The 10,684-nt window shown below is 36.9% G+C and overlaps 1 protein-coding gene across 2 annotated transcripts; it reads left to right on the top strand.

Annotated features, from left to right (window-relative positions):
- The first annotated feature begins 1,592 nt into the window (after nt 1-1,592).
- Nucleotides 1,593-8,572, top strand: LOC147867252 (uncharacterized). Of its 2 annotated transcripts, none has more exons than XM_087315043.1 (6): nt 1,593-1,754; nt 5,381-5,449; nt 6,013-6,132; nt 7,584-7,660; nt 7,874-7,909; nt 8,159-8,572. In XM_087315043.1, exons 1-6 carry the CDS (start codon nt 1,653-1,655, stop codon nt 8,208-8,210), a joined length of 456 nt encoding a protein of 151 aa, XP_087171169.1. In that variant the 5' UTR covers nt 1,593-1,652; the 3' UTR covers nt 8,211-8,572. The 2 variants fall into 2 exon arrangements, with proteins under 2 accessions (XP_087171169.1, XP_087171168.1); XM_087315042.1 differs by having other exon boundaries at nt 1,595-1,754; nt 7,831-7,909.
- The last annotated feature ends 2,112 nt before the right edge of the window (nt 8,573-10,684 follow it).

Raw genomic sequence — 10,684 nt, 5'->3', positions numbered from 1 at the left:
TCAAATGGAACGACGCTCCGGAGTCGACCACCCATGTCATCTCGTCGCTGACAGTTCCTCGGTGATGAGCAATAGTTCTTCTTCACTTGTCGTGATTGCCAACATTCCTCTCCCTCCGAAATCTTCTTCCGTTCTGGACCGTTGGCTCCCCTTTTTGCTTTCCGAAAGTGTTGGCAATTCTTCTAGAAGTCCCCGATTTGTCCTGGTTCTAGGGACTCCGATTTCGGCCTCTTCCTCAGTTATTGTTGTCTTCCATGACTAGGGATTTCGGGTTGGTTCCGGATTCCCGGTCCTTCCAGCGAGCTTCTTCATTTAGCAAACTTGACTTCACTCTCGCTAGGGATAAATTCTTTCCTTCTGGTTCGGCATTACCTAGAGTGACAACCAACGTCTCCTAGCTATCTAGAAGGGATCCGAGCAATAACAATGCCAATACCTCGTCGGCTAATGGTACTTCGAGCGAGGTAGTCTGGTTTATCAGCCCTTGGAAGACATTCATATGCTCTACCATGCTGGCGTCATCTTGATACTGGAGCCTCACTATCTTCCGAAATACCGAGACCTGATTTATGGCGTTCATGTTCTCCAACATCGTGGCAATCTTCTCCTAGAGTTCATTGGCCTTGTTCTCTTCATTAAAGTTATTGTACAGGCCCGTGTCGATGAAGCATCAAATGTATGCCGTTGTTTTCATGTGCATTACCTCCTAGGTCGCGGCATCGATCTTGTCCGGTTTTTTGTCCCCAAACTAAACCAATAGCCAGATATCTTTGACCACCAACATGTCCCTCATCTTCAACTTCCATTCTGCGTAGTTGGAGCCATTGAGCTTGAACATGCCGCCGAATGAATCTTCCATTTTCTTTCCTTTGTTGTTTGCTCTGATACTAGCTTGATAGTAATCGATGCTCGGCCACAATTGAGTCTCTAAGGCACGATGGAAGAACTCAAGTGGAAAACAAATAGTTAGAGGCACACTTACACATGAAATAAGTCGACACAGAATGTTAACGTGGAAAACCTCGAAACAAGGCAAAACCACGAGAGCCCATAGACTCCAATAATCACTATCCGAGGAGAGGTACAAAAATGAGGAGCTCAGAGGCAACGACCTCGAACCCTGTGTCTTCGCCAATAAGCGGTTACAACAGAATAACTACCTTATGTTCTTTCTCCCTCTCTCCCTCTCTCCCTCCCTCTCCCTCTCTCTCTTTCTCTCTCTATTCTGTGTACAAAGCTAACTCACTCTAACACAAAGATAACAACAACTACAGTTATATCCATTTGCCCTAGTTATATTTTTACTTATATAACTTATGGGCTATTTACAAATGTGGCCTCAAAGGCCCATAAGAAACATATTTACCAATCTATCTCTCTTCATGGTTCATACCGGATCCGGCTGAACTCCTTCCAGTTCCATCCGGATCCATGCAATCTGTGTTCCTCCTCCGGATCCTCCGATCCGGCTCGACTTATATCTCAACACAGAGAACGAGAGCAAGAAAGAGAGAGAGGAGAGAGAGGAACAGAGGGGAGGGCTATCTGTTGATAGTTATTGAAACTTCGTTGGAGGGGTATTTTCGTAAATATCCAGAATGTGTCTCCACGGAGAAGAAGCGTAATTCTCGAAGATTCTGCGGTATGTGGATATGGAAAGCTCAGAGACCGATGTCTGCTATTTCCACAGAGACTTGAGCCGAGGAGACTACGGTAGCGATGTCGCTTGCCTGCAAAATTCCTTAAAACAAGAGGTACGTCTGTGCATTTTCCTCCTCGTTCTTCAAGCTGTCAAACTGCACGATCTGTATTGAGTCTGCTTTGATCTGTAAATTACACCGTGTTGATTTGAGCAGTCTGTAGATCATAAAAAAGAAATACTATGCAGAATACGGAAAAATTTATCTGGTCGATGAACACAGGACTGCATGTAGAAAACACAGAGATTCAGCTTTGCTGGAAAAGCAGATGAATGCATGTTAAACGATCAGTTTTGTGTAGTTAATTTATTTTCATTCTATGAGTAATCCGTTTGTTTTGATCAATCTTCACATTCCATAGATTGGAATTATTTGTTAGAAAAACACAAGCCTACCACTTTTGGTAGGAAAACACAAGCCTACCACTTTTGGTAGAAAAACATGTGAATACATGTAAGTGGTCTGTTTTGTATGACTAATTTCGTTTCAATATGCAATGAGCCTGTTCGATTTTTGTTTGTGCCCATATCTTATTCTCCATTGGGAGATGTGCCATCTGCTTAACAAGACGCGACTCCCCATGAACTTAATAATCTTTTGCAATCGTTAACTAGCACAGGGTCCTATACGCACATGTAAATGATCTGTTTGCTATCTGTAGATGGAAAATTTGTTAGCAAAACACATAAATACTTGAAAACATATTTTCTTGGGCCTATATTACTTAATATCAACGGGATTCAAGAATACATTTAGGAAACAGATTTTGTTGAGCATATATTACTTAATATCAATGGGATTCAGGAATACATGTAGAAACATCATCTTAACACTTCCGCTATTAGCATCTCATCCATGTACAGGATGAGGTGGATTAGGCTGCTGTCTTTCCATTGCTTTATATATAGGTAGGAATCCTTGTGTTCAATCTCAATCTCACTCCACAAAATGATAAGCACCAGAAAGATCAGTGCCATCCCTCCAACCTTTAAGTTCCTTCTATTATACTTGGGCTTGGAGAGCAAGGAGAGATGAAGAGCTGTACAATGCAAGTCTCATTTCTTGCACAAACAACTCCAATGAGATGAATCCCACAGTGCCAGTGCCTGCTTTTACTTTAATGCAAGTTCCAAACAAAAACATGGGTCTTCAATCAAGGACTACGCAAGTGGGGTCTTGACCAGGACATTCGAAAGGGATTATTGTAGATCAGACAATCGCAATGCATTGTGCACATAGGCCACAGCCGTCTGGGTAGTGACCCTGTTACCCTGGTCACTGACAAATAAAGGCCATTATCACCTGCCACCGAAGATTCTTGGTTTTACATTTCTGAGTTGTTCATTTTGCACATCTTATTGCCCTCTGGCCTCAGGTCAGCTTCATTTTGATAGTGATGAAATCTTGGCATACCACCAAGCTTATGGATACTCAAAAAGCTTCATCTTTGGTTGTTCTTCACCCCTTCACTTAAAGGAGATTGAAAATCTACTCTCTGAAGCTGTGTGTGAGTCACTGTCCCTGCATGGGAAGCTGAAACTGGTAGGGAAGTAAAGTATGCATACTATGCCTTCAAATCAGGTCAGATCATTACTTGATTTGTCCCTATGAACACTTAATGCAAGCCTTGTTTTGACAAGGAAGGGTATGCAAATACTTGTAAGAATGGCTCACACTTTCATGTTTCAAGTCCTAAAACTCTTTTTATTTGAAATAAAGCATAGATAATTGTATTCTTGTAGGATGATTCCTGCTAATTTGATTTAAGTAAAAAATGTCATCCAAAAACCTGAGGCATGTGAAGTTTGGGAGGATACATTGGTTAAAAAGGACACCTTGATGGCTAAAGTAATGGCATCTGTGAATGTATCTGGGTAGTGTTGCTGCCAATTTTTATCATCCAATAGGAATTAGCAGATTCATTACGTAACTGAGCATGTCTTCAGAAACTGAGGGTTGAAGTGATGTATGATCAACAGGGTAAAACAAGGATTGCTGCTTAAAGTATGCTTTATTTCTGAGTAGATTCTAGAAATTTAAAACTGCTTCGACCATCCTCCAAAATAAATTAATAAAATATCTGGGGCTGTTCTAGAATTAGAATTCGAATTTTTATCGTCCATAAAGAGGCCAATTTTGACCTATGGGACCAGAGTATACATGTGTTCTTGATATGTGTCTCCTTCCTAAGAAGGGGTATTCATACATTGAAGAACAAAGTCTCTATGTATGAATAAAGCATACACATATGAGCTCAACCTTCTAGGTGGTGTCTTATTAAGTATGGCACTTAAGTTATCACTCCCTCTTAGTATGTCAGCATAGCTTGAACGAATTGCACTATATGTTGAGCATGTGAAGAACAAGTGACATTCATCCTCTACCATGCCTTCATTGCATACTTTACATGTCTTCAAATTTGTTACATTTTGGTACCATGATGCAACTTCAATACCTAACTTGTGAGATTGAGTGCGAAGTAGATTAAGGGCTCTACGAGCATTACTACTCCTAATGGTAATGAGATAAGGTTGGATATGATCAATAGGCATTCCTGCTTTATATTGAGACCAACATTTAGGGTTGACATTTGCAATGTAGTATTCTAGCTTTGTCCTCTTAGCATCTTCCCGCTTCATCCTTAATGATTCCACCAACCTTTCCTCAATCATTACATAAGCATAACATTGCCCCAAAGCTCTAAAAGATCATCCACATCCCATCTTCTAAACCATTTCCTTATGTCAACAACCCAACCGGATGAGAGAATCTTACTCTTATGATTCTTTTGTAGCTTACATCCAACATTCCAAGCAAGATGTGGTAATTGATGATTCAGCATATTCTTGACTTTTGTAATGTATTTATATACTCTTTGGAGTGCCAATATTTCTATGGGTCGAACACCTATTTCCAAGTGCATAACCTGGTAAGAGGTAGTGTATGAGGAGAGAGACGGAGGTTTGGTCAAATTGAACATTTAAGTCTGTAGTTGGTGGTGCTTGCAACCTTCTCTTTTTGTGAAGTTGATATTTTCAACTTGTCTAATTCGTTTCTGTGGTTTCTAATTGCTGATGGGCATTGTTTGTTTTGCTGCATTGATCTTGGAAAAAGAACATGAATAAAGAAAGTATTCCCAAGGGAATGAGAGTAGGAGCTGTGCACACATTTGTATGGATCAATAGAGATTTCATTGTGGATTTACTGCTTCAATGATTATTCTTAGTCTGAATTTTGGATAGCGGTACTTGCAGAAAGACAAGTTTTTTTTGTGTCACATTCTTCTCAATTAGATAAGGAACAGATTCCACAGGATATAAATGATAGCATAATCATAAAAATTATTCCCCATGCCAAGGAGCATGTTCCACGTAATACAAATACTTCTAGAACACCCAACTATAACATGCCACACCAAACATGTGTGTTTTACTGATTCCTGTCCTTGACTCTTTGTATAATATACTGCCTTCTATCAAATTCTTCGAAGTCATCAAAGAATACTCACTGTATTTGTACAGAGATTGCATGCTTTATAGAGATCATGGAGGTTCTGTTTTACTGGCTGACTTCGGATGTTTTATGGCAAAAAGATTTAAAAGGCCAAACTTCATCACATGATTGCGTTGGACTTGCATAATATTCTACTTTTTTATAATTTTCTCTTGAAATTATTTTAGGGTCTTTTACTTGATGAACCTTCTGGATATTTTGGGTCAAGGACAGAAGCAGCCGTTGTGAAATGGCAGGTAAACTTTCTAACTTTTTTCAGTGCTATACACTCATGTCCATGGTAGAGATAATAGCTATTATCAATGTGCATGTGATGTCAGTTTGACATTGCACATGGATATAGTTTTGTATGTAAATAGATTCACATTTTCTATGAAACAAAAAGAATCTATCTAGCTCGTAAATTCTTCATCAGTAAAATTTCAAATACATCTCTATTTCTTCACATGTCTATTGACAATCAAGATTCAACCTAGCCATTTTTGTATCCAGCAGGATTGCCAATGTTTACCCACATGCATAACAAGCGTAGTTTTTTCAGATATTGTTGGTGCATTTCTTTGCTTTTTGTTGGCAATTGTTTATTATAGTTGTGAATGTGTTACCTGATAGGCTCATTTTGTTGCTCGGATCAATTTTATAGGATTACAAAGTGAGATTTCAGCATGTTCATCCATGTTGCATGATTTGAGTCTGCATATGGTCATACAAGGATATTTTCACGTAATTTTCTGAAATATTTACAGAAGTTCTTTGTTAAAATGTCATGACTTAAATTTGTTTAAAACATAATTTGCAGCGGGTGAATAATCTTTCACCAGCTTCTGGGGTTTATGAATTCACATCTAGAGCTCTTTATGCTGAACAAAACAAGCTACCAACTGCAGAAGAGCTTTTGGCTCTTGAAGTTCAAGCACAGGTCAGTTATCTTGTTCAAGTAATTTATTCATCAGTTTTAATGTTTTCTGTGAAGTGCACAATTCAATTGTTACTAATATTACTAAGACTTTTGAGAATGATTGGGACAGCATGTCCATCACTTCTTTTATCAGATAATGGTTTTTTTACTCTGCCAATAAATATTAAGATCTGGAATATATTACAGTGGCATGTCTACACAGCCAGGAGTTCTCAGGGATATATGAAAACTTAATTAGAAGGCTAGATGAACTAAAATAAAAGGTTAAACATATGAAAAACAGAACACTAATAGATTTACATTACTATTTATGTAGTGATTAGACAAATTGATCAGATGGCAAGGAGACAACATAACCTAAAAAACACAAAAATGAGAAAGAAATTTTACTAATATACTCTCCATAGGTGGTAAACAGGCTCTGTGGTAACATGTTGGGTGTCATCAGCCCTCAGTCTTAGGGCTATCAAACTCAGGAGGCTATAAAATATGTAAATTTGGATGAACTTTATTTTATTGATGTGGTTGATACAAAGTATCTCTTTCTTCCATTTCAGGCAGTTCCACATGTTCCTTTCTGTAGTGCAAGTACAACCATGAAATGCATATATGGGATATACTGAATTATTCTTAAGACCCTGGCATAGATGTTTAGAATAGATGAAATATTCCATCTGATTGGTTAAAAATGCCATCCATATTTGAGCTAACCGAGTGCTTGAATGCTTGCTTTAGTCATTGGGCGACTAATTATCTTTATTAATATCTGAATTACTCAAAAGAGTATGTAGTGGAAAGATGGGTACAATATAATGCACTAAACTACCCTCTCTAAAGTCTCTTGCTGTTCAGACATCCTTGAAGATGCTTTTAATTCCCAATATCCACGTTCCTTGTTTAGTGAGGTATTTCTTGTGACGGATATTTTTAAGTGCAGGATATTCCACATTCCTTATCGAATGTTTAGGTTACTTTCTGTTGTATATCCATGGATATTGGATATGTGCCAGCATCATGACTTGCTCATATAACTATGCCCACTGGGCCTTTTGAAAGTAGCGTACTCTTTCTTCATTGATGCAATGCTTATCTTTGAGTACTAGTATGTTTTTTATATATGAGTCAAATCATATAAAAATCCATTTGAACTCTCTTTCTATTTTCTGGCATTTTGTTGCCTTCATAAGAATACATGAACATTGTGTAAGTGTGTGTGAATTTGATTGAAGCTTGAAGCATTAGTTTTATTATTTGATTTTCACATCTGAATCGTATTCTTTACCATGGTTGTTAATTTGTTGTTATTGCATAGAAATGGAAACTGGAAAGGTTTTTAAGAGAATTCTCGTAGTAGTCACTATAGGTTGGGTATGGACTATTTCATTGGTTATTAAATCGCTTGTATCTATTTTTTTTATGCTTTTGTATTCCATCCTTTTTTATTTTTTCAGGGTTCGGTCAGAGCATGCTTGGATGTATTATGCAGTGAGCCAGATGGTGGGGAGTTCTGTCAAACTGGGTGCCTTAAGTACATTTCTGAACTGCGTGAATGTGAAGTTGAATCCATTTGGTTATAGAGATTATAAATATTTATTACAGGGATAGATCCAGGATCTTTTTCATATGGATCATGTCATAATTTTTCTTTTTTATTATCATTAAGCGTTTTATAAAGTAACAATAACTTCACTTTTGCAGGAGAGGCTCATCTGATGCTGACAAATATCACCTTTGTCAACAGGTATGCCAAGTTGCTGCGGGGAGGGCTTGTGACAGGGTATGCCATTCTTAATCTTATTTTTAGCAAATTTATGTAGAAAGGGTATAACACCAAAATTCATGTAATGTTTTGATATTTACCTGCTTTCAAACTGACCCAAATACCCCTGTAATTGGTATTCTGTTAATTTATTAGAAAGCCCAGGGGTATTCCTGTAAATGTCTAAAAGCATCGGATATTTTGGTGTTTTCCCCTTGTTTTAAAAAGGCTTCAGGATCATAGGGTGACTGTTCTGTCTATGTACAGGCTTATCCTCCAACTCAATCATTCAAGTACAAGAAATGCATTTCTTCTGTAGCAAAGCACTGCCACCAGGCTTGCCGAAAAGGCTTAAAAAAGGGGAAATAGTGAAAGTGTCCAATTTACTACACCATGATCGCCCAGCAGTACATGATTATTTCGACAAGAAATGTGTCCTTTGTCTTGGATTTGCCAGCATTAATGCTCCTGATGTTGAAAGGTGTTTGTAATCAATCTTCAAAACCCTGTTTCTATGTGCGCAGAATCTTTGTTCTCACTAACCATTACCTATGGTCAAAGGACCCTTGATCTTTTTTTGTCATCATTCATGACATATTGGGAAGGCTAACTAGCCATTGATATTTGATCATCGAAAGTATGATAGTTTTTGCAAATGAGGAATCTTGACTAAGCTTTTGCTATGTCCAAAATTCTTACATGCTATCTTTTGGTAATGTTTATTTGGACATTGATGTTCAAATTAGCGGAGGTATTGGTTACTGTCGGTGGAAACCTCAAGTCTTTGTTTTTCGCTGACAATCTTTTTCCCTTTTGCCTCACATATGGAGTGCAAAATTATATTATGATGGGTTCTGTGCCAAGCTATTCATAAATTGCCATGTTGCTAAAACTACCACAAACATGTTGATCGCAACAAATTTGAAAGTGGTATGCCTGATGCTAAACAACTGCAAACAAGCAGGTTGCCACATATCTTTGTCATTGAAGACTTGCTAATTTTTAGTAGAATTCCACATGTGAGAAAATGAATGGTAGGGTAAAGCCTTTTCTTTTTCGGGTAGGTATCTCCAAAGATACTAGGAGGTCCAAAAGGGGGTGAGGTGTAAGGGATTTAATTGGAGTGGGGGAGGCGAAAGGGATGTAATTGGTAGAAAAGTGATTGCACATATTTTCTCCTACCTCATTTATGCGAGGAAAAAGAAATGTGAACTTCTAATATAGCCCTAAAGATACTAGGAGGTTCAAAAGTGCGTGAGGTGTAAGGGATTTAATTGGAGTGGGGGAGACTTAAGGGATGTAATTGGTAGAAAAGTTATTGCACATATTCTCCTACCTCATTTATGTGAGGAAAAGCTATTGTGAACCTTTAAGCAAAGGGGATGCATATACACATGGCCAAAAGGATTCTTGAAGGGTTATTCCCATAGATTGACATATTCGCATTCGTCGGGTTTCCCATTCAAATTCAAACGAATACGAATACGAATGGGTGGTCAAGTATTCGTTTAACTAAAAATTAAAAAAAAAACTCTATCTTTTTTAATTTTCTAGGATAAAAAAAAAGAACTTGACAATAAATAGGGATAATAAAAGAGGGACTTGGGGATTTGACACTACTAAAATTTTATAATAAATGTATAACTTATAAGTATGTATTCATTTTATTTTTAATAAATAAATAAAATAAAATAAAGGCTCATTAATTTCTCACTTTTTATTCCCTCAAAATTTATGGATATTTTTATTTTGACATTAAAAATAGTACTTCAAACTAATCATATTTGTAAGTATAACTAAATTTTTATAATAAATGTATAACTTATAAGTTATAAGTATTCGTTTTTAAAAAATAAATAAATAAATAAATAGATTAATTAAAACAAGTTTCATAAACTCTCTTGACACTATAATTTATTAATGAATAATTGTTCTTTTTTTTGTGAAATAAATTTATTTAAATAAATAAATAAATATTTTATATATATATATTGCAAAACGAATGGGTTTTTAATATTCTTGGGGCCATTCCGTATTCTCGAATATTGAGAATATTGCGCATGGAGAATATCACGAATATCACGCATGTGTCAATCTATGGTTATTCCCTTGTGGACAAGATTTATTGGATTGAAAAGTACAAGCACATAGTTAATGCAAGTATATGGAGGCATTTATAAACTATGAAGTGACAATATGTTTACATCCCTTCACTCCAAACATACATCTCTTCACTGTCTTGTGAATGAAAAGAATACTGTGACCTTAAAATTTCCCTTTCATGGGCAACAAGAATGTTATGGCTTTTAGAAGTGCTCTTTCATGAGCAACAAGAATGCTATGAATTCAGTGTAGTGGTCACACCGATCCTTCAAGACTAGCAACATATGAAAACTTGTGGGTTTACATATAAGATGGGGTCAAATCCACACAAGTTGAAAGGAGAAGAGATTAGGAAAAGAGCCTATGCAATGCTACAAGGGGATTTAGAGTTCGTCTATTGGATTGGGACAACATTTACTATATTGTTAGCTACACATGTAAGAGTAGGTGTCAATCATTCTTAAGCCTACTGGAAAATGTCAATGAACAAGTGAGTGAACTTAAAACTTAAAACTTAATGCTCTAAAGAGGTGAAGACTTGATGTAATATGCATTGTCGTTTGAATATAAGTGTTAATAAAATTAACACAATAAGCAATGAAAGGAAGGAAAGGAAACGACAAAACACTTGTGAGGGATAAGGAACACTTTTCAAGGGCTATAACTGCCAACACAAAGACCAAGGATTAA

The sequence above is a fragment of the Azolla caroliniana genome, unplaced genomic scaffold, assembly GCF_043228905.1.
Source record: "Azolla caroliniana isolate FFs.n. ecotype wild unplaced genomic scaffold, voAzoCaro1.0.p SCAF_2, whole genome shotgun sequence".
In the NCBI taxonomy this organism is placed as follows: domain Eukaryota; kingdom Viridiplantae; phylum Streptophyta; class Polypodiopsida; order Salviniales; family Salviniaceae; genus Azolla; species Azolla caroliniana.
Note: the sequence above shows the minus strand (reverse complement) of the source record. Positions and strands in the feature narration are given on the sequence as shown.

Excerpts from the sequence above, each read along its gene's own strand:
- LOC147867252 (XM_087315042.1), top strand. The coding sequence starts at position 1,653 with ATGGAAAGCTCAGAGACCGATGTCTGCTATTTCCACAGAGACTTGAGC. Across the intron at positions 5,450-6,012 it reads CAGCCGTTGTGAAATGGCAG|CGGGTGAATAATCTTTCACC; the intron begins GTAAACTTTCTA and ends CATAATTTGCAG. Across the intron at positions 6,133-7,583 it reads CTCTTGAAGTTCAAGCACAG|GGTTCGGTCAGAGCATGCTT; the intron begins GTCAGTTATCTT and ends TTATTTTTTCAG.